Here is a 24,247-nt window from a genome sequence, read left to right as displayed (position 1 = left end):
AAAAGGAGGGTGCCTTCCTCATAGCTATGATCAGCTTAATATATGAATATCAAATTTTAACCCATTACCAGACTTTTCCTATAACCCCCAACAAGAATGAGGCTGTCATACCATCTCAGACTATTAGGATGTTCATTTTTTTTCTTATTCCTATGAAAGTATCTTCAGCCTGCTATTAAGGATAACAATGCAAAAGTTTAACTTGTAAGCCACTAAATGCAAGTGGAATTTGTTGCAGGAAAATAGTTTGGGGAAGAAACAGGGAAACAGCCTAGACTTCCAGGATGAAGAAGAGGGGGGTGTCATGGTAAGAGGAGAGGCAATCCAGGCATTGTTGTGAATAATGTGCTTGCTAGAAATTAAAAGACTCCTTTAGTAGCCCTTAATGACTGCTAGGGCACTGGGCTATAGGGCATTCAACAGCTGACACTGGAGGAAATCTATGGCTGGGACATGTTCAATGCTGGCCTTTAGATAGCTGAAAGTTGCATTTTCCCCTCTCCTATATTTCCTCCCTCAAATGTTTTCTCAGGCCCTGCTCTGTGTCTGACTTCTGAGCAGAATCTTTCCCTTCTTATCCCTTTTCAGCCATGCCCAACATTTTAATTTCTGTCAATGTCATATAAGCCCTTACTTGAATCCTTGCAATGGCAGATCTACCAGGACGACGACGACGATGATGATGATGATGATGATGACGACGACGACGACGACAACCCTAAAGAACCACCTTCCTGCCTCCCACTCATCCCACTATTAAATTGCATTTGATAAGGGACAATCCTCAATCATCATCATCATCATCATCATCATCATCATCATCATCATCATCATCGTTATCATTATCATTATTAAATTGATTTATATACTGTTTACCCTATCTGAAATTAAACTTAAATCAATTCACATGAATATATAGGATCATACCTTGACAAGACACATCCCTTGAAAGCCCTGTCTCTGATTTTTCTTTTACTGGTATGGTAAATCAGATCAGATTAGATCAGATAAAGCAAATATTTTGGGTTCAAGCACTAATTAAATCAATGCTACTTACTTCCAAGGTGAGGGGTGGCTATGGGCAATCATGCTACAAGCTCATCCTTGCCTTTAAACAAGAGGTGTACCTAGGGAGACATATAGCCTATATATGCTGGATGATACTATAGATTATTATTTTGTAATTGATAATGTTTTGAAGCGATGCCTGTTTCCTTTCCCCAGTCAGCCTGGTTGTGTAATATCTGTTGTATTTCACTGAGACCTTTGGCATACTTATGATGATGTCCTTGTTTCTGTGATGGGAGAATTCAAAGACATGGCCTTGCTAGTCTGGAAAATCAGTATACAAAGGGATCTTGCAGCACAAGATGTTACAAGATCCCTTTGCGTACTTGTTTGTATGAAAGCAGTTGTGTTAAAATAGAAATATTGTGTGTTTGTGTGGTCGATTTTATGTGCCTGAAGTCAAAGTGAGGAATAGCTAGCAAAACCTCCAAGCTGCGAGTTTGCAATTGAGGTGCCTGAGAAAACCTTACTTGCTATTCTGATTATATTTACTATGACGGTTGTTATTAATTTCTATAGAATGGAAGGAAAAGAGACTAGACTCACTAAAAGGGGTTGGATTAAAGGTGGGGTAAGGAGTGAAAAAGATCAGGATTTAAAAAGCTAGGGATGGGAGAAAGATAGGAGAGGGGAGTTATTACATAAAGAAATAGGGGGCAAAAGTGAGAGGGAAGTTGCTCCTGGAAGTGTTTGTGTGTACATATGAAGGCAAGGGGAAGAAGGCCATACACTAAGCCCCTCACATCCACGGATTTTTGGTATCCACGGAAGGAGTCCTGGAACCAAACTCCAGAAGATACCAAGGGCCCACTGTATTAATGTGTCTTCTGATCATGGCTGGATAGGATGGGATGAGAGACAGAGGAAAAGAAAAGAAGCAGCAAGCAAGGTCCAAAACACACTGCAGAAACAATCCAGTTTGAAACCTCTTTAACTGCCCTGGCTCAGTGCTAGAGTATCCTGGGAATTGTAGTTTATTGTGGCACCAGAGCTCTCTCTGACAGAGAAGGCTAAATATCTCATGAAACTATTCCCAGAATCCCCTAGCATCAAGCCAGGGCAGTCCAAGCGGTCTCAAACCGGATTATTTCTGCAGTGTGTTTTGGACCCATGAGAGATTTCCCCCACACAGGTCCAGTCTGTAGAGAGATCTTGCAGCTTCTTTGAGACTGATAGAAAGAAAGAAGTTGGCAGCATGAGATTTCCTGAACTTCAGTCTCCTTCCTCAGATGCTTTTTACTGAAGAGGAAGGAGGCTGAAGTCTAGGAAAGCTCATGCTGCAAATTCCTTTCTTCCAGTCAGTCTCCAAGGGGCTACAAGATCTCTCTACAGATGGACGTGTGTGTGGGAATTATTGTTTCCCCAAACTTTGCCCTTTTAAGAGATTTTGGACTTCAGCTCCCAGAAGCCTCAGCCATGTTGGCCAATGGTCTGGGATTCTGGGAGCTGAAGTCCAAAAGCCCTTTATAAGAGGTTTGAGGACCACCGTCTAAGCACCTTTGAGACTGATTGAAAGAAAGAAATTGGCAGCATGAGGTTTCCTAGGCTTCAGTCTCCTTCTTCAGTTAAAAAAAAAGCATCTGAGGAAGGAGGCTGAAGTCTCTAAAAGCTCATGCTGCCAATTTCGTTGTTTCAGTTAGTCTCAAAGGGGCTACACAGTGGTCCATTTTGGACTTCAGCTCCCAGAAGCCCTCAGCCATGTTGGCCTGTAGTCTGAGGATTCTGGGAGCTGAAGTCCACAATCCCTGAAAGAGCATAGTAGGAGGGCTGGTGCTCGCAGACTAACACGGGTAACTCTTTTATATATATAATATATATGTGTGTGTGTGTGCGCGTGTGTATACACTGCACCTTGCCCACTTGCTGAGAGCTGCTGTTGTTTTTGTGTGGTCCATTTGCAACCGAAGTCCGAAGTCGCAAAGGCTGCCTCCTTGACGTCCCTCTCCTCCTCTCTCTTTCCCTCTCTCATTCTCTCTTTCTTTCCTCTGTGCCGCAGACAGATCTGCAAGGAGTTCACCGACCTCCTGGCCCAGGACCGCTCTCCTTTGGGCAACTCCCGCCCGAGTCCGATCCTGGAGCCGGGCATCCAGAGCTGCCTGACCCACTTCAACCTCATCTCGCACGGCTTCGGGAGCCCCGCCGTCTGCGCCGCCGTCACCGCCCTCCAGAACTATCTCACCGAGGCCCTGAAGGCCATGGACAAAATGTACCTCAGCAACAACCCCAACAGCCACACAGACAACAACGCCAAAAGCGGGGACAAAGAGGAGAAGCACCGAAAATGAGGACGGACCCTCCTCCTCCTCCTTCTTGCAAGACCCCCCCAAAACCCTTCATCCCAGAGAGACAGGAGCCTAGAGATTTGCTCTCCCCGACTCTTTTTGACACACTTTTAAAGACTGGAAACCTACACAAACTCACACACACACACACACACACACACACACAACCAGCGGCATCACTCCTCCTTTTTTCCCTTTTTCACCGCTTCCCAGTTTGACTCCCAGTTGCTAACCAGTTTGGAGCCTAAGGAAAAACGAACAAGGAGATGGACGAAGAGGGGGGCGGTGTGTCTATTTGCCTAATTTTTTTTTGGGGGGGGGGAAATCTTTCTTTTCCTTTCCTTTTTGGTTGTTTATGTGAACTTTTCATCATGTTTTTTTCTACAAATAATAATAATAATAAATAAATAAAGCCCGGTAATTTTTTTTTAAACATCACCCGAACTTTTTTTTCCCCGTAAAGGAGAAAAAAAAAAAGTGAAAGAAACTTAAAAGCAAACCTTTTTAAAAAGGAAAGACACAAAATGTGGAGGAAACCTCCCGAGCTTCATAGGACCCTGAATCGCCTCCTCCTCCTCCTCTCTTTCCACGAACTTCTTCGGTTTAAGATTGTAGCCATATTTAAAAACAACTCCACAAACACACAACCCAAGAGGCAAAAGGACGATGACGATGATGACGATGAATGACATTTTATCAGTATTGTGAATAAACTTGAACACACACAAACTCCATCCCGTTTTCCATGTCATGCCTTCAGTTCTAGAGCTTCTTCTTCTTCTCTCCTGGTTCAAGGTAAAAAAGCCACACACCGACCTGAACTTTCTTATATCAGTGACGCCGGGGTTCACGGTTCTTCCATAAGGGGATCAGTGTTCATGTATGTATATATTTATTTATGTGTAATTTAATGGGAATTGTAAATATGGTGAGTCTGTTGGAAGCCTTTTTGTTTTGTTTTTTTAAATTATTTATCTGGTGATCTCGTTTTACCTCTTGTTTAGTGGGTTTCGGAAAAGAAATCATCCCCCCTTTCTTAGTTCCATCACTGTGCTTCATTCATGGTTAAACTTGCTTAGAAAACAGAGGTGGGGAGGGATGTTTTTTGGAGGGAGGGGTGGCATTTGTTTTCCCCATCACTTCAGCCCCGTTGTAGCATGTTTCTTTTTTCTTTTTTTATTAAAAAAGACAACAATAAAACGGCTAAACAAACCTGGAATTTAATAATAAATTATTAGCGCGACCTTTAGTTTCTCATGGATAAAGTGGGGAGGAGGAGTCAGACTCAGACACCTCCATTTGAAATGATGTTGGGCCCCCCTTCAGAACAGATTTGACCCTGTGTTAGTAGTTTCTGACAACTTACTATGTGTTGTGGATTTAAGAAAAGAAACAAAAAAGTTTATATATCCAGTGTCCTTTCTCTTGAAACCTTCATCAGAGCAATACTCTTCGGATAAAAGATAAGGGTTGTGTTTTTTCCCCTTCCTTCCTTCCTCCCAACCCTTTCCTCCCTTTTCATTTCGAGTTGTCTTTGGGTTCAAACAACTTCCATACATTTGGGACCACCTGGTATCCTCTATTTCCACCGGCCATATTGGAAGCAGTTATAGTTGTATTGTATTGAGTTGTGCTGGCAGTAGTTTCCATGCCTGTCAATGTATCATAGTCCTTTGTTGCCCAGATAAATAAATATTTGATACGCTTTATGTCGATTTTTTTATTTTTACTTTATTCAGTGGCTGTCTTTTACCCAGGCGTGTTTTTGTTCTTGGCAGTATTTTTTATTCAGCATGGTTACAGTAATTGAGTTTAACTCTCCCTTGACAATTGCTCCTTGCAATAAGCAGCTGAACCCATGGTTTCCCTCAAGTATAATAAAAACTTACTTTCAAGTTGGAGTTCAGAGCAGGGTATCATTTAGATATTCCACAGAGTCTGTATTCAGACAAATTACACAATAAAACACAATGTACTCTTTTGGATATATATATATATATAAAAAAATATTGTACTGTTAAAGAAATGGCATACTTTTTCTTTAACTGAAAGGTAATTTTATTTTTATTTTTTTAAAAAATAAAAGTTTTATTTTATTTATTTGATCTTTAGGTTTTTATTCCTGCTTCCTAATAACGATGCATCAGTACTACTGACCTTAAGGGGTTGTCATAATATGAATTTGCAATGGGTTTTTTTGTTTTATTTTTAATTCTTAATGCCATTCTGGATATGGATATTTCTGGTTGAGAATATGAGCAAGTGTATACATGTGCAGGTTAAAAAAAGGCTTCACACACTGCACACAACTTGGAAATAATTCAGTGTTTGTGTGTGTATGTGTGTGTGTTACAGACTGTGTCAAGTGGTGTACTTAAAGGTAACTAAGGAATATATTACAGTACATGCCTGATAACATTTGTGTCCGTGTGCTTAGACTATAAGCCAATGTATATATTTAGTTGTATCACAGCATTTTGGATGGAGCCTTTACATTTGAAATTTGAAATTGTAGCACAGAAACTGAATGCAGAATATTCTTTTATGGTTCAGCTCCAGTCCAAACAGATACTTGATTAAAACAGATATTTCCTCTTGTTTCTGAGGACTAAACTTGGCTCGTTGTGAAAATTGCAGTTGCCCTAACTTCATTGTGGTTTGTGCAAAGGTGGCTTTGATAGGAAGGAAGCAGGGGAAGGGCATGGAATAGTGACCTTAAGATATTCTCCCTGTGGAAAGGTTGTTGTTGTTTTTAAAAAGCAATTTGCTTACAATGCTTAAACCTGGGGAGTTTTGAGCAAAGACATTGTGAAACTTTACTTCCAGCAGAATCTGGTTGTCTCCTGCTTAATTGGGTCCATCTTGGGTTGTGTCAAGCATTGCAAAATAGTCAGATCTGGAGTGATATTTTACAACTGTCTTGTGGAGGTTTCTCTGTTTTTAAGGCAGGACTGAAAGAGGTTAGTTTTCTTAGCATTGTACAAAGAGAATTAGGCCCTTGCTTTTGTGGTTTGGCTGTTGTCACGTGAAGCAAATGCAGGAGGAGAAAGCAAAAGTTGTTCCTTTGCCTTCTCGTTTCATAATCGAGTTAAAAGAAAGCAGTGGAAATGCTATCTTGCAGTGAAAGACGGTTTAATAACACAGTGAGCAGGGGTTGTGTGTGTGTGTGTGTGTGTACAGTGTTGCAAAGGAAGGAAAGAGAAACTGGTTTTATGCATGTAGAGATGGCATCGTTTTGGGAAGAAAAAAAATGCTTATTCATCTCCCTCCCCAAGATACATTGGTTAACTGTAAAGTGGATGTAACAAAATAATGAGGTGAATGAACCCTAACTGTAGAGGCTGCCTTGACGTGAAATGAAATGCAGAGTGTTGCAGCAGGTGAAGTGAGGCATTGTCTATCTGGGCTGTTTTTCTTGGCTGCCTCGCAGATTGTGTGGGGGATCCTAACCCCAGGCACAATGGCATTCGCAAACAGCCACGACGCACACACTGCTGCTCTTTCTCCAGCAAGGCATACATACGCATTTTTTTAATGAAAGAAACAATCTTATTAAATACCATTCATTCATATCTGGATTTACAGATGCTTGTTACTTTTTTTCTTTTATAAACCCCTCTGCTTAATCGTTTAAGGGGCTATAGCTGGGCGAGATATATATATGGTCTTAATCTTTGAACACAAGGAGGTCCTAATAATTTTAAGGATATGAATAATGCATTTTATTTTATTTTATTGGATATAAAATATAATTTGAGAGATGAAATGCATTGGCGATGATATATAAAACAGTCATTTGCGAACCTAGGATAATCAAGGCCTTGCAACTTGTCAGCTAATATATACTGCCCAGTTATAATATTAAAGGATTATATATTATATACAATTAACCAATTGATTTGGAATACCGCATTTTTAAAAAGACTGCAATACAAGGCTAGTTAAAATCAATTAGAGCTTTGCCTTTAGCTTCAATAATCCAGTCCTAAAGACATTTACTTGGAAGGAAATATATATATTTAAGAAGTGGTTCTGCTTGGAAAGAAGTCAAGACTAGTATTGGTTTGGTAACGATTTGTTCTGTTGAAATTTTTGTGTTGGGTTCATAATTAGTAACTAATATCCCAATTTAGAACTCCTAATATAATTAAGTAAATATATATATATTAGTCGAGTTTAGTGGCTTGACTCTTTATTTGAACATAATCCCCTTCATTTGCATTCTTTTTTTTTGGTGATATTCACTTCCAAGTAATCTGTTCAAGTCTGATTATTAATCCGGGGCTTCTTCATTCCACTTTAGATTAAGTGAGGTTGGGAAAATATACCTCACTGTTATTCATTTTAAGGATTTCTTTCTTTCTTTCTTAATATATATATATATATATATCTCCCTCTTTTGTCAAGAGACAATAATGATGGCAACGAGAGCCCTTGCAGTTTGGGGCTCATCTGCTGTGACCAAAGTGCAGTTACAAAATCATGCTAATTACTTTCGCATTCTTTCTGAGGGGGATGTATTTAAAGCATTGCAATCAATCATTGTTCCAGCCTTTCAAATTCTAGGCCATGCTTTTAACTCCTAACCCTAAAACACCCCTCCTCCCCCTTTTTCAGATTAACTTGAAATTAGGATGAATGGTGAAATGTTAATGAGTTATAGCTCAGCCCTTCCATGCTATGCTAATTTATGCATTTTTTAAACAAAAATTATATATATATATATATATATATATATATATATATATATCACTCCTTCTAGCTGAATGGTTACCACCCTCCTCTGTAATAAATCATCATCTATCCCTCCCTCCTTCCCCCAAACCTCCAAAATCGAATATTAATATAATTTGAGATTTAACTGGTGGAACAGCCATCAGGATAGCAATGCCCTGCAGCTGAAATAATATTTAAAATAGAAGAGATTTGACATTTGATAAGTCAGTGGCTTGAAATACCCAGTTGTACTTAGCTAATTCAGTCCTTAACCTCTGGTTTCAAATAAATCAATTACAGTCGATTCCACTTCAGTTCAGAAGTGCACGAGGTTTTCAAGTTAATTGAATACATTTCTATCCACTTGTTAGGAATATTCATTTTATCCCGATCCTTAAATATAAAGGAGGTTTCTTTGATTGTCCCTGTTCCATCTAACTGCATAATCAGATCAAGGCCCTGCCTTGTTTGCTCGGATTCCCTCTCGATGCCATAATGGGGATCTCGTTTGCTTTGTAATGTAGGCGTGCGGGTAACCTACAATTTCGCCCCAGTTCCCTTTGAAACGGTTGTGATACTAAGATTATTCAACGTTGGATTAAGTTCCCAATGAAAGGGGTGGGATTTACCCTTAAGTAAATGTCAATCCCAAAATGTCTTTTGGGATGTGTGTGTGTCTTAATTATGTTTATATGATTTGTGGACTGGGTTGCCATTTGTCTCATGGCAAAAACCAAGGTCAGAATAATGCAGAACTCGCAAATAAATGCTGGGGGAAAGAAATGTCCTCACAGGCCCCAGTTCTCTCGCCTTGTGGTACTATTTCAAGGCTGTGACAAACCGGTTGGAAAACCCTACTAGGAGAGCCTCTCCATAAGTCGACTAGAAGGCACATAACAGCCAATGTTCATCATTAATAGGGGTAATATCTAAATAGTACCCTAAAGGCAGCAGATCGAGTCCTGGTAGCTAAGCAGGGTTAGTGGTTAGTACTTGGATGGGAGACCGCCAATGAATACTAGGTGCTGTAGGCTCTATTTCAGAGGAAGGAACTGGCAAAACCACCTCTGAGGATTCCTTGCCTAAGAAAAACCCTATGACATTCATAGGGCCACCACAAGTTGACAGACGACTTGAAGGCCTCCGAGTCGATCCAGACTCATGGCAACCCAGTGGATGAGACATTTCCAAGACCCTGCTGTCCCTCCACTGATCTGTATAGGTCCTCCAAATTCATACCCATGACCTTCTTAATAGAGTTTATCCATCTGGCCTCCGATCTTCCTCTCTTTCTCCTTGATATCTCCAAGACTATGCTCCACTGCTCTGCTCAGGTCCTGCAAATTCATACCCATGACCTTCTTAACACAGTCCATCCATCTAGCATGTGGCCTTCCTCTCTTTCTGCTTCCCTCCACCTTTCCTAGCATTATTATTCTTTCCAGTGAGTTGTGCCTCCTCACGATGTGACCAAAGTAAGACAGCTTCAGACTAGCCATCTTGGCTTCCAGAGAGATTTCTGGTTTGATCTGCTCTAGAACCCATTTGTTTGACTTCTTGGCTGTCCATGGGATCCTCAGTACTCTTCTCCAGCACCACTTCTCAAATGAATTAATGCTCTCCTATCCTCTTTTTTGATTCTCCAGCTCTCTCGCATCCATACAAGTTGATAGGGAATACAATGGCTTGTATGATTCTAACTTTCTTGCTCAGTTGTATGTCTTTACATTTTAGGATATTTTCTAGTTCTCTCATAGCTGCCCTCCCCATTCTTAGTCTTCCTATGATTGACCTTTCCTAGCATTATTGCCTTTTCCACTTTCTATGATGTGGCCAAAGTAGGACAGCCTCCATTTAACCATCTTGACTTCTAGGGTTATTTCAGGGTTAATCAGTTCAAGGACCCATTTGTTTGTCTTTTGGGCTGCCCACAGTATATCATGCAAGCATATACAGACACAGTATAGGTACAGGTATCTACTCAGGCCTAGGTCCATGCAGTTCAATGGGCAAGTAGATCTGGAATTGGAGCCTAATTACCTGGGATCATAAATCTAGTTGGAATTTACTTCCTAGTAGGCCGCTGTGGTTTGGGAGACTCCAACACTCATCGATTTTAATAGCACAAGATGTTGAATATGCCGATCCCGAAAACAGTTAACAGAAGGAGAAGTACGAAATTTTGTTGTATTTTGTTGTAGCTGTTTTCTTCTAGGGGTTAAACAAATTAGCGCTGTCTTGTAAGACCCCCGTTTTGCCCTTTAATTACAGTCTCTCCAGCATTCAGGAAAAGCCTCTTGCTTATTGTCCCTATTATCTGTGATCTATGATATCTAAAACGGGTTAGGAATTATGGGAATATTGCCATTGACTTTATTGGAATGCGAACTGCATCCTACATACAATTTATGTAGTTATGCGTTTATCTGCCGCTGCTACTATTACCGGAAGAGGCAATGTGGTGTAGTGGTTGAAGCTTTGGAGAGAGATTGGAGAGATCAAGGTTCAAATCCCCATGAAATTCACAAGGGGGACTTGATCCGGTGACTCTGGCTGCATCCGCACTGTAGAAATAACACAGTTTGACATCACTTTTAACTGCCATGGCTCCCTGCTATGGAATTTTGGGATTTGTAGTTTGTTGTGGCGCCAGGGTTCTTTGACAGAGAGGGCTAAATATCTCCCAAAACTACATTTCCCAGTATTCCATAGCATGGAGCCATGGCAGTTAAAGGGGTGTCAAACGGGATCATTGTTTTTCCCTGCAGTGTGGATGCAGCTTGTATTATTGTTGTGAGAATAAAGGGTCGGGGGAGGGGAAAGTTACTACACTGGTTTGAGCTCATTGGAGGAAAGAAGAGGCCTCAGTGTAGCTAATGACAATGGATCGCATCCAAATTAGTCTGGGCCTGGAGCAAACCCGCTGAAATTAATGGGAGAAATCAGTCGTGACTAAATTAAGCCCCATTCATTTCGATGGGTCTTCACTAAGCGTGGCTGAGTCTGGATCTATTCCAGTAAATGCACTCACCTTTAAAAAGCTATCTAGAAAACATCCCATCCATTTTGTCAATGATGCAACAACCCTGTGTGTCTGTGTGTGTGTGGGGAGTAAGTCGATATTGTTACCTCATATTACACAGCTCTAAAGCTTTGAAACAGTAGTTTGGCTAAGGCAGATTCAGAGCAAGGCTCGAGAGTTGAACCAGATACTTTCCAGGTTTATAACTCAGGTCCAAAACACAGTGCAGAAATAACCCACTTCGAGACCGCTTTTACTGCCCTGGCTCAGGGTTAGGAAATCCTAGGAATTGTAGTTTATTGAGGCACCGGAGCTCCCTCTGACAGAGAAGGCTAAATGCCTCACAAAAACATAGTTCCCAGGATTCCCTAGCATTGAACCGGGGCAGTCAAAGCGGTCTCAGACTGGGTTATTTCTGCAGTGTGTTTGGGACCTCAGTCCCTAGAGACTGCACATTGGAGTTCGGTATAGTCATCTTCGGATGTGGTTTACATTTTGCTACCTCATTCCTTGCAGAAAGAATATGGATGCCCAGATAGGCATAGTAGCACCCTAAACCTCTCCCCCAACACCTTTTCCATGCTTCCTGCCTGACTTTATCGTGCTTCTTGTTCTTGTTAGGTGCCTGCAAGTTGCCTCCAGATTATAACGATCTTATGGTGAGGATTTTCTTGGCAAGACTTATTCAGAGGAGGTTGCCCTTGCTTTCCTCTGAAGCTGGGGCAGATCGATTTACCCAGAAAGGAGTAATGAGTCTCTGTGGTCTCATCTGCACTGAAGAAATAACATAGTTTGTCACTGCTTTAACTGTCATGGCACCATCCTATGGAATCCTGGGATTTGTAGTTTGTTGTGGCCTCAGAACACTCTGCCAGAGAAGGCTCAATGCCTCAGAAAACGGTTGTTCTTGTGTGCCTTCGAGTTGTTTGCAATTTATGGCGAGCCAGTTTATTTATTTGGTTGGTTTCTATCTATCCCGCCTTTCTCCCCGAAAGCGACTCAAGGCGGCTCACAAATAAATCCCTATCCTGGGATTTTTCTGGGCGAGATAAGTCCAGAGGAGGCTGGCCATGGCCTTTCCCTGAGGCTGAGAGCATGTGACTTAGCCAGGGATTTCATGGGCGAGGTGAGCAAATTAACAAATCCTGGACTCCCATAGCGCTGAGCCAGGGCTGTTAAAGCGGTGCCAGACTACATTATTTCTGCAGTGCAGGTCAGACCTATGGCTGGGTGGGATTGGAAACCAGGGCTCTCAAAGCCCCCCACCAGGTTGGATTCCCACTTATAGACCCCTTTCTTATCAGCAGGCCAGGGGGGTTTCTCCAGGCAGGGCCGGGTCGGACGGTGTCTGTCCCTTGGTCTCTTTCCTGGATGCCCATCATTATCCATCACTGGGTCCCGCCTGACGCCTCCCGAGAGTAATCGGGTTAGACAAGGACTTGAAAATCCCCATCTGCTCCCCTTCTCACCCAGCAGCCCAGCCCTTCTCCTTTTAGCATCCCGTGATTGGAAAACCAGGCAAGTCGTGGGCAGGGGTCAGGGCCATAAAAACGGGGGCAGATCGTTAGTTCACGGCTGGAGTGTCTCTGCTGTGGCGTGTGTGTGTGTGTGTGTGATGTATGTTGGGAGGGGGATGAGCTAGGAGGTGACACAAAGGACTTCTCATCCCGGTCCTCTGTGTCGCAAATGCAAGGCGGAGGGGTGCCTTTGCGCTTGGATCCGTCTTTCCTTTCCTTCCCACATCAGTACAGTTTTGCAAATCTCTCCTTCTTTCTCTCTGTTGTGCACCTTCAAGTTGTTTCCGACTCATAGCTATTCTAAGGAGTACCTGTCATGGGGTTTTCTTGGCAAGATTTCCTCAGAGGAGGTTTGTCATGGCCCTCCTTTGCGGCTGAGACAGTGTGACTTGCCCATGGTCATCACCCAGTTGGTTTCATCACTCCTTCTAGCACAAGGGAAAGGGCTGCAAAATGAAGGTATTACCTCATAAGGATTTGTGCCCCCTCCCCCGTGATATTTTCCTTCACTCCCCCCCCCTCCCCAATCTCTACCTTTTCAGGAACTTAAAAGTTGAACATTGAGAAATACATATCCAGGGGTTGGCCATGTAGCAAAGTACAGTAACATCCACAAAACTAAACTAAACTAAAATGTACAAATGCACGCTTTCAAAGCTCCACTGGCTTTATTAAGCAAAGGAGTTAAAAATCATACAGGAGGAAAATAATAATAATGAGGATGTTAGTCTCAAGCCTGCATTTTGTCAAGATGTGGCTGTTCTCAGTCCAGGTGTTGTTGGAGGGACATTCATGCAGGTCAGTCTCTCCTCCTCCTTCTGGCCATGTGGGTACTCCTGGAAAATAATAATAATAATAATAATAATAATAATAATAATAATCCTCATCATTACCCAGGCAAAAAGAGATGCTCCTCTTGAGATCTAAGTTGCCTCAGTCCTTAGAAATACAGTTGAGGTCTCCGAAGGAAAAGGACAATGTTGGCAAGGTAAGGCGAAAGCAGCCGATACCAAGGTGCCAACGTTTCCCAGCATCTCACCCTCTGTATTGCTGGAAAGAGGGGGACTGAAGGAAGATTTCATTTATGGGAGAGAGCAGAATGCTTATGGGAGGGGGGAGACCCTTAGTAAGCTGCCACCATAATCTTTGGGTAAGAGAAGCAGAATGACCCATCAGCATCCCATTCCTTGGGCAGGTCTTGGAGGGAGAGAAGAACCAGCAGTATCTGTTGGACTCGATCCCCTTCCCAGCTGCCATTCCCTTCTCCTTTTGTGTCCTGTCTTTTTCAGATTGTCAGCCTGAGGACTGTCAAATGAACTATTTGTAGAGAGCATTTCTGATGTATAAATACAATTATCATCATCATCATCATTATTATTAATTTCCCTTACACCTCCTGATTGCTTTTGCCAAGCAGCAGAACCCTCTTGATCTATACTCGGTGCGTCCTGGTGAACAAATTGCACAGAGAGGCGGGATATAAATGCATTATTATTATTATTATTATTATTAGAGAGAAAGGAAAGGAGCACCCGCTCCCCGCGAGAGGAAAGGAACAATTCATGGCTGTTCAGTCTCACCCAGATTGAACGATCCAGATTTAAACGATCCTTGTCCTGTTCCTAAAGTCGGAAGGATGTGTGTGGAGAGATGTAGTTTCCCCACCTCCTTCCCCGTGAAATGTTTCTGGGTGGCATCCAAATGGTAACCTGAACTTGTGATTTCCATGCCATCGAGACTAGTGGTTTCAAGGGAAACAAGGGAGGTGTAAATTGTAAATTTGCAAATTTGTAAATTGTTCCGGATGAATTCATCCAGAATTAAGGAGTGTCTATATGGAGGAAAACGTTCTCCTTTGGATCAAGGCAAGTATGAACTTTCTCGAGGTTGATGCAGGAGGACAGAAAGGAAAATGGGAACTTCTTACTTTCTTGTGAACACACAGGCAAAACTGATTTGCCTAGTCACATCTTTTTTGGTGTGTGTGTGTATGTGTGTCTAGTTTGTAGGCAAGAAACCAAGACCCTTCAGTAACCTCAAAATTGCACTCGTTAGCGTTTACACTGAACTCAGAGGGACTCCTTTTTAATAAACGCATGAGGCTATGTAATACTGCTTTCGATGCGGGGCTTAAAGTGTGTAGATCCATTGAAACATTCGCTTCTAACTTAAGTGGAGTGGCGTTTCTCTCCCAAAAACGATTTGGTTGAGTTTGGGTCAATGGCACCAACCAGTTCTCCCTGTAAACCAAAGGATTAACAAGCAAGCTCCAGAGGTTAGGACAATAACATCCGAAATCCACAAAGCAGTGATACCTTTATGGGACCAACCAAAACGCACAAAATACATGATGCAAACCTTCGAAGCTCCACTGCAATCTTTGAAAGCTTGGATCATGTATTTTGTGCATTTTGGTTGGCCAAGAAAGGTATCCCCTTTTTGGGGGGGGGGTTGGGGTGTTATTGTACTTTGCTGTATGGCCAACTTGGCTACCCCTGAATATGTTTTAAGGAGCTTAAGTTATTTGTTTTAGAGGAAGAACCTCGAGGTCCTTCTTGAGACAAGCCAAAACACCTTTATCCTATATATGGAAATTATAATTCATCATCAGAATCCGTTTTGAATCCCTTGTATAGGAAAACAAGGCCTTGAACTTCTTAAACTCCAGGGATTTCTTTTTCTGTTTTTAAAGGGGGAAAAACCCAGTGTGCTTTGCATACATCTAGGGAAGGTGAAGGCAAAGAAGAGAAAGGTCATTCCCAGGTCCTGCATTTTGAATGTCAGAATCTCTGACAATTTGGATCTAATCTTTGAAAGGAAGTACTGCAGACTGGTCCCTGTATTACGTTTTTAAAAAATTACATTATATCCCTATTACATTTTAAAAGCATTTAAAACGATAGGAAGAGAATTAAACATTAAATGTACTGCACTCCTAAAAGCAAAAGAGACTAAAATAATTGTGACTTCTCCATTAGTAAGCTGCAGCTGTAACAGTAATAAAGGAGAACTTGAGAGATTAACCTGAATGGAAAAGAAAAATGGAGATGATCCTAAACAGGTTTATTCCTTTTTGAGTTCAATGCCTCATCTCATCTGCCTTTTACGGGGTGGACAACTTGTGGTCCAACCTCCAGATATTGCAGCTCCCATAGGAACCAATAGTGAGGGATGATGGGAGTTGCAGTCCAACATCTAGAGGGCCACACATTCTACTAATAAGTGTACTGCTTTGCATTGCAGCCTGACACACAATGGGCCCAAGCCAGAGAAGGTAAAGTAATTTTAAACCCTTCTAGTGTGAAATTGAGAGTTAAATGTCTGGTTGAAATTAATAGGATTTTATTAAAACACAGACTTAATCTATGGACAGAGTACAATAGGACCTACTCCCAGGTAAGTATCTACAGAATTGCAGCTTACCTTTGGCTGGAACCTGCTCATTCTTTGTTGTTGACCTTTTTGTATTGTTACAGCAGAGACACATTACATCTACAGCTTTAACAATTTCTGCTGGGTCAGGTTACCTTTCTTGGAGGATAGATGCTTTTGCTGTCCACTAGAAGGAGACTATCGCTTTATGTCTATGGATGTACTTATGTGTTTTTGAAAAGGCGTGTTATCTTTTAAAAGAGGGAAGCCAGTCTGGGCATTTTGTTGTGGAACTCTGATATTAACTCCCCACCTCCAATTTTCACTAGAAGTTACCCTTTAACTTCCTGCTAGCCTTTGGGAGAAAGGTGCACAACTTCTTCAACCTGTTCTTATATAGCATTGCTTTGTTTATTTTCCACACTCTTTATTCTAAGAATAAAGAATTAATTCTTTATTCTAAGAATTAGAAGCCACTGTCGAAATCACTGAATCGGTCCAGTTTGCAAATAGTCTGAGGACCATTCAATTGAGGGCCTATGAATGACAGTGAGTATTGGGTGGGAGCAGTTTCCCCCAAGTTACTTCCCCAAGTTACTCTGTTAGAAAGCACGTTTCCACTGGATGTAAGGAGACCCTGTTATTTCCTCTGAGGTAATTCCTTCCACTTCAGACTTTGTCCCAGTAGCATTCCCAGAGTACTGGGATGGGATCCCAGCTGAGTCATACTCCAAGTTGACCAACTTAATTCAGTGGGGTTTAAGTTAGTAGAAACTCATTGGTTTCTATGCATCTACTTTTTAAACATGACTGTCTGGATGTAACCCACTCTTTTATTCATAATATAGATTCATTGATGATTCAATGGGAACCTGCCTTTCCGGTATTGGTCCTTGGATATGTGCATAGTATGCAGGTCCTCAAGTGTGTATGGAATGAGAAGACTGCCAGTAATGCTTTGACTTAGTAGTGAGGTTGGTCATTGTTTTATTCTGCACAAGGAAAACCAGTTATCTAGACTCACAGGAGGATAGCTAAGTTGGCTAAATAGCAAAGTACAGCATCATCCAAAATCCTCAAAACAATGATACCTGTATTGGGCCAACCAAAATGCACATTATACATATTGGAACCTTTTGAAGCTCCGCTGGAGGAGGATTATCTGTATCTATTATGCTGATGAAAGACACAGATTTTGAGATGATTCTTCAGCATGTTGGTCCCATTAGACATAACTCCCCTCGCCTCTTCTACCTCCTCCTCTTCCCCTCCTTCCCTTTTGTGAAAGTGTGAGCTATTTAGTATTTCTTGTCCATAAATTCAGAAGTATTGCATGCTGTATTTCAGATTCACACTCACTGATTGTTTGCCATAAGGTTCATTTAGTGTTGGTCGGTTGTGATGGTGATGGTAGTTAGTCTCATTAGTTTCAGTAACATTGTAGTAGGCCCAAGGGGGATTGGAAAGGGTTGGAGTACATAATAGTGGCCAGAGAATCATGGGGTGCATCTACACTGTAGAAGTAAGCCAGTATGGCCTCACCTGAAATTCTATGGCTCCATCCTACAGATTCCTGGGATGTGTAGTTTTGTGAGGCACTAGCACACACTGGCATAGAAGGCTAAAGACTTTGTGAAACTACAAGTCCAAGGATTCCATAGGATGCAGCTATAGCACTTAAAGTGGTGTCAAACTGCATTGTTTCTAGAGTGCAGATGCACTTGTGGTTACTACATGTGTGAATTGGTCACCATTGCAGGATGCCTGAAAACATCCCCTCAGGTCAGTCTTCCCAGATTTTGTCCCTGACACATAAACTGGACTACAGGGTCCTTAATCCCACAGCCAGCTAAGCTTTGGGAGTTATGGGGGTTGTACTCCAACTCATCTGAAAATGGCCAGGTTGTGGGAAGACTGTCTCAGACCCTACACTTTGGCTGAGATGTGTCTCACACTGGTTTGGCTGAAGATCATCTACTGGTAGACATGCTCACTGGGAAGTGAACCCCATTGTATCTAATGGAGTTTGATCCAAGTGTGTGCGTAATTGTGTATAGGAAAGTGCATCCATATGTGATTCACCTTGAGCTCCCTGCTACTTCAGTTCTAGGAGACGAGGTGGAAGGAAGGTAAGATGGTCCAGTTTTCAAGGTAAAAATGGTCCAGTTTTCAGACTGGTGGATGTGGATCTACAAATAAACACCATTTGTGTGTCTGCAAGTCCAGACTGTAGAATCAGGTTGGCTTCTTCTTTACCAAGAGCCTTGTTGGCACAAGCAAGAAGACCTCCTTTTGAGTTGCTTTTGTGGAAGGAGTGATGCGGATAGCAACCTTGTCTACCTGAAGTCTGTGGCAGTTAGTTAAACCCAACCAGGAGACAGTGCAAATACTCTTTCTGTGGGGCAGAGAAGTGGAAAAGAACTTAAGAGTCTTTCCAGGAGGAAAAGGAGGAAGCCTTTTGGGATGGACACACCAAAAAAGAAGACACTTTGGAGACTACATGCCCCCCCTTCATAACATATCTGTGGTTCTTGTGTGCCTTCAAGTCCTTATGGCGACCCTAAGGCGAATCTATCACGGGGGTTTTCTTTTCCTTCAGAAGGGGTTTGCCATCGTCATCCTCTGAGGCTGAGAGAGTGTGACTTACATAAGTGTTAATGATAGTCACTGCTCACTGTTGAACCACATGAAATTCTGGAAGCTGTCACGATGAACACTCTTGCGACATTGTCTTTGACAGTATTATCGGATTGTACTTTGGATCATGGACAGTTATTTGGGGTTGTGGCTCTATGGACAGGGGATAATTTACTATTATACTATGTAAACTCTTAATAAATTATTTTTTTTTAAAAAAATAGAGTCATCTTCACTTGTGGAAATGACCTAAAGGGTTTTAAAAAACAAATCAAGCAAGCAATAAGACCATATATGTATTAAAAACATGGTTTGTGGTTTGAAGTGTTGGACTATGACTTTGGAAGACCAGGGTTCGAATCCTGGCTTGGCCTTGGAAACCCACTGAGCGACTTTGGGCAAGTCACACACTCTCAGCCTCAAGAGAAGGCAATGGTAAACCCATTCTGAGGACACATGCCAAGAAAAGCCGATGATAGGTTCACCTTAGAATCGCCATAAGTCCGAAACGACTTGAAAGCATACAACAATAACAACAAATGGATTTCGGGGATGGGGGGTGGGGAGAATTGGCCTTGGTCCTGTGTCGCAGATTTCAAGGATGGTTCCAAAACTGAGCATAGACACACACGGACATCTATCTATCAATCAAAAGCGGACATACAAATGGGCAAACAGTAGCCACAGGGTAACCAGATGCCCTCCTTTCCCAGGACATGTCCTACGTTTCCACCTAATGTCCAGGAGGAATTCCAAAATGTCCTCCATTGGGAGCCTGATTTAAGAGGAAGCACTGATATGAGTGTCTTGAGCTTTCCTGTGGCCCTGTCCCACGTTTTTCTTGAACGTCCTCCATTTTTTGCGGTGCCTTGTCCTCCTCGGCTGTGAGGACGTCTGGCCATCTTTTCCTTTTCCAGGCCATGCCCTTTATGTCCACCTCCTGCCCAGGAAGAATTGCAAAACTTTTGGAGCAGGACTGAAAAAAAGAAGAAGCAGGGATTGCTATCGATCTGATGAGTGTTTTTAGCTTTTCTTGGGCTCTGTCCCCCCATTTCCCCCCTCCTTGGGGATGAGGACCTCTTGTCACCCTACCTAGCCCTCCTCTGATCCCCAAAACACCACTCTCCTTTTTCCAAGGGAGGATGGAGAAGCTGGGTGTGTGTGCAGAAACCCAGCTTCCCCGACCTCTGAGCCATTCCCCGGCCCTAGAATCGAATTCGGCTTGTGGGGTGGAGGGAAGCAAGGGCTGATGCGTTCCCATTGTCATCTTCACCTCTTTCTTTCTTTCTTTCTTTCTTTCTTTCTTTCTTTCTTTCTTTCCTTCCCTGCCTCCCTCCCTCCTTCTGCCTGCCTGCCTGCTGGAGTTTGATATTCCAGGTCCAGGCTCCTCTTCTCCCCCTGCGCTCTCATTCTCTCCAGCCAGCCAGCCAGGGGGAGAGAGTCGCCCCAGGCCAAACATATGCTTCTTTCCATCGCACTAATCCACCTTTCGCGGGGAGGCATAATTGCCGGAGTGGCCCTGGATGCTGGACGCTTTTGTCCCTCCCTGGCTCTCCTCCGCTTGGCACACGCCATTTCAATCAACTTCTTTCTCCAAGACTGTCTGCTTTGATCACATCCCAGCCTGGGCAAATGGGGGAAGAGGAGCCTTTGTGTAGTAGGGATGTGTGTGTCTGTCTGTGTCTGTGTGTGGGAGATTGGGGCCGAGGAGGAGGAGGAGGAGGACAAACGACCACAACACAACCACAACTCACTCCTCCTCACATGAGTGAGGTCCAGCATGTCATGGGGATCCCAACAGGAGAAAGAGAAGCATTTGTTAAAAGCTTCACAAAAGTGTGTCTGCTGCAGGGTGGCCAGATGTGTTCTTCACAGCCAAGGAGGAGAAGGCACCTGCACAATATTGGACTGGTCAGAAAAACAGAGTATAATAATAATAATAATAATGATAAACCCAAACAAAAAAAAGCTAAAGCCACTCATATCAATATCAGTTTCTCCTTCCTCCTCCTGCTCAAAATGTTGGACATGTGTGAGAAAAATGGAGGGCAAAAGAAAAGCTCAAGCCACTCTTCTTCCTCCTGCTCAGAATGGAAGGCATTTTTGGAATTCCTCCTGTAAATGTCAGGTTTGTAGTTCATAGGTTAAGGTTTGTAACTAGACCCATGAATGTTGACCAGATCTCCACAGATCTAATTCTCATCAACAGCAGATGAGGTGCTTCTGCTACTTTAGGCAAACAGGTGGCTTCTTGCAAAGACAAAACTTAGAGAAAAAACTATGGATGCCGGCCATGAAAGCCTTTGACTTCACAAAACTAGCATTTGTTAGGAAAAAAGGTTCGGTTTGAGCTCTCCTTCCTCTTACCAAGCTTTATATACAGGGATATTTTGTGCAGAAAGAAGCATGTAAGCTATCTGTACCATTCCTCACTCTGAGATAGTACAGTGCAGACCTAGGCTTGGAGGTGTTTCTTGCTGTCCCAAGTGGGAACATAGGAGAGGGCCTACTTGGTGACAGTTCCCAAGCTTTAGAGCTCTTTCCTAAAAGGTTTAGACTGGTGCCCTCCTTTCGTAGGCTGGAAAGATCTTGTTTTGCAGGCCTTGGAGGGCTGGCTGCTTACAGGTCTTTCAGCTGCTGTGCTGTCAACATTTGTTGGCCTTTTTAAAAAAATTGCTTTTCATTTTATTGATAATTTAACTATATTTCAACTTTCCTATTGTGCAAATCTTTAGCTGCATGTGTTTCAACTTCTGTAAGCTGCCCTGAGTGCTGGATTGGGAAAAGGCAAGATAATAATAACAGGGATACCAACTCTAGGACTCTTTCATTAGACTGAGGCATTTGCCTCAAATGGCGGATGCTTAGGTGCACTGAATGGACAGACCTGTATCCACACACCTTGCTCTGTTCTTCCTAAGCTATATTGCTGTTTCTCAGGTGTAATGTTGCCAGTCTAGTAGACACTTGTGAATGGAATTAGATAACTGGGGTGAGTTACCATTTTCCTCATGCACAAAATAGTTTTGAGTCATCCCTAACCAGATCTGCTGTTCTCGAAAATGTAACTTCACTTGTGAGTAGGCTCCATGTATGTTAAAGGGGTTAAATAAAAGGAAGGAAGGAAGGGAGGAAGATCAGAAATATGACTAGAGCCTTTGTGGTATGATTCTTACATATTAACAAGTTCTTGTAAGCCAGTTCTTTACCCAGTTCCTCTCATTGTTTGTTTTTGGCATATTTGAGGGGCAGAGTGGGTTTCATCGTTTGATTTTTCTAAGTTCCCTGCAGCTCCATCAAAGGACTTTGGGGGAAAGGATTTGTTTCTCTTACATGTGGGCTCCTTGTTTTGGGAAAGAAAGCAAAGCATCCCCAGTTAAAGGCCAGATTTTGTTTTAAGCCTTTCCTTTCTCTGTGAAATTAGGTTCATCTGCATGGCAAATATTGTCCCTGGACAAAAATGATAAAACTCAGAGGGTAAATCTCCCGTCTGCCCAAGTTCCTTTAATAATACATTTATCTGGGTTAGTTCCTCTTTCTCTCCCTCCTGGTTGGGAAAAAGCCTATTACCCTGCCCTATGAACTCACATTTGAATCCATTAATTTGTGAATAATCCTGTCCTCAGGCTTTTGGGGGAAAATACTGAGGCTCAAGGAAAGACAATGCTCATGAATCCCCCATAACAAGCCGGTATCACAAACTTCACCTTTATACAATCCCTTTCTCCATATTTTCCCTTCCTTCATTTGCCCTTTTTTCAGCATTCACACTCATGGTTTGTTACAGATTTTTTAAACCCAGTTTTACAGCTGAGTCTCTCAGATTTGGTTACATATAAAGCAATGCAAACCATTAAAACTCCCAACAATCAATAGGGCAGGCAAACTAAGCAATCACAGTAATATGGATCATTCAAATTAAGATCTTATTGTCTTTAAAATAAAATATGGCTTTGTAAGTGTAGCGTTAGAAAATATGGACAAATTAAAAACAAAATGACACTGACACCAACCCTAACAAGGCAGGTAGTGACCAGAGATTGGGTTTATTTGTTGGTAGCAGCCACTCAGGAAGACAATTTTATAAATGAGGTGCTAAAATCTAATACGCCTTCTCTCTGATCACTGTTTGCCTTATGTCAGCTGTTGATGTTCCACAAAAGATGACTGCAATGGCCAGGCAGCTACAGAAGTGAGATGGCATCTTAGGTTTTATTTAGTCCTTAGATGTTGTTGGTCTAGAAACACCATTAATTCACAATCACTGGGCATGATGGATGCATCTAGGCATGATGGATGCATCTGTGTATTCAAGATTAGGGTGGATGTTGCAAAAGGGGAAAGTGAAATGATCCAGTGATGAGATGTTGGAAAGTGTTGTGGTACCCTTGGGGGAGAATGGGACTCTGAATGGAAAACACTAGTGTCAAGTCTAGATTCTAGAATCTGGAACAGGAATGGGCAACTTGTGGCCTTCCGGATATGGTGGTTGGAGTGCAACTCCCATCACTCCTCCCACGTGTGACTGTGCTTTCTGGGACTGATGGAAGTAGCAGTACAACAAGATATCGAGGAAAAGAAAGAAGGAGCTCTTAAGCATCCAAAGTTAGCTGTCTCTCATGTAGCAGATTGGATGATTGAGAGTCAGGAAGTCACTCAACTATCTTTAACTGTTCCCCAAACATAAGTAATTCAGGCAACAATGGCAAGATTTCCTTTAAGGCAAAAATGAATTGGGCTGCACTGCACAGCAACATTTGAAATTATGTTGAATCATACCAATGCTGTAAACAAACTATTACAGTTTATCATTCCAGCCTTCCATTTAGGTACACTGTTTTCTGCAAATACTCAAGACACCTATTGTATAGAAATGTATACCAATGTATACATTTTTACTGGCAAAAATCACAGCAATGGACTTTGCACACACCAGTTTCCAAAAGTGAAATTGGGATTATGAAGAAACGATTGGTAACTTCAGTATCTCAAATTCACTTCAGGTAGACAGCTTGAATAGGATGCTATTGATCCTGTCCTAGCAGCTGGTTGTATGTATCCATGCAAATAAAGAAGGGTGTAGCTATGGTGGTGGTGGGGAATGAGGGCATTACCTTTCAGTGTAATTTCCCCCCAGTCTCCATTGCAGTAACCTAAAACATTAGTTGAACATTTACACTGAACACAAGGGGGAAAAGCCCTGTATGCCTAGAGACGGAAAGAAGCTGTTATTCCAATACAGGAGGACCAAGTGAAGTTATATGAACTTGTTGAAATGGATAAACTGATTATGTTAATCAAACAAAAGTATTGGATTAACTTTGAGATTTGGATATGTTTCCTAATTTCTTTTTTGAAATTACGGTAGGGGAACACATCAGTTTTGGATTTTATATGATAACAATAAGATAATATAAAAATAATACAGGTTGAGTCTCCTTATCTGAAAGGACGGGGACCAGAAGTGATTTAGATTTTGGAGGGTTTTTTGGATTTTGGAATATCCGTATATACAGAACGAGATCTCTTGGAAATGGGACTCAAGACTGAACATGACATTCATTCATGTTTCATATACATCTCATACATATAGTCTGGAGATAATTTTATATATAATATTTTTAATAATTTTA

At 42.1% G+C, this 24,247-nt stretch overlaps 1 protein-coding gene across 2 annotated transcripts in view; it reads left to right on the top strand.

Annotated features, from left to right (window-relative positions):
* The window catches only part of TFAP2A (transcription factor AP-2 alpha), a 28,958-nt gene extending 23,900 nt beyond the window's left edge, over positions 1-5,058 (top strand). For both annotated transcript variants that reach the window (XM_089516709.1, XM_089516708.1), the window contains exon 8: positions 3,065-5,058. In XM_089516709.1, the coding sequence (XP_089372835.1) occupies positions 3,065-3,353 (289 nt within the window). In that variant the 3' untranslated portion in view covers positions 3,354-5,058. The remainder of the gene's footprint in view (positions 1-3,064) is intronic.
* Positions 5,059-24,247: the final 19,189 nt, after the last annotated feature.

Source organism: Sceloporus occidentalis, unplaced genomic scaffold, assembly GCF_023333645.1.
Source record: "Sceloporus occidentalis isolate IW3139 unplaced genomic scaffold, rSceOcc1.0.p SCAF_3, whole genome shotgun sequence".
Taxonomy (NCBI): Eukaryota; Metazoa; Chordata; class Lepidosauria; order Squamata; family Phrynosomatidae; genus Sceloporus; species Sceloporus occidentalis.
This window is presented reverse-complemented; position numbering and strand designations above follow the sequence as displayed.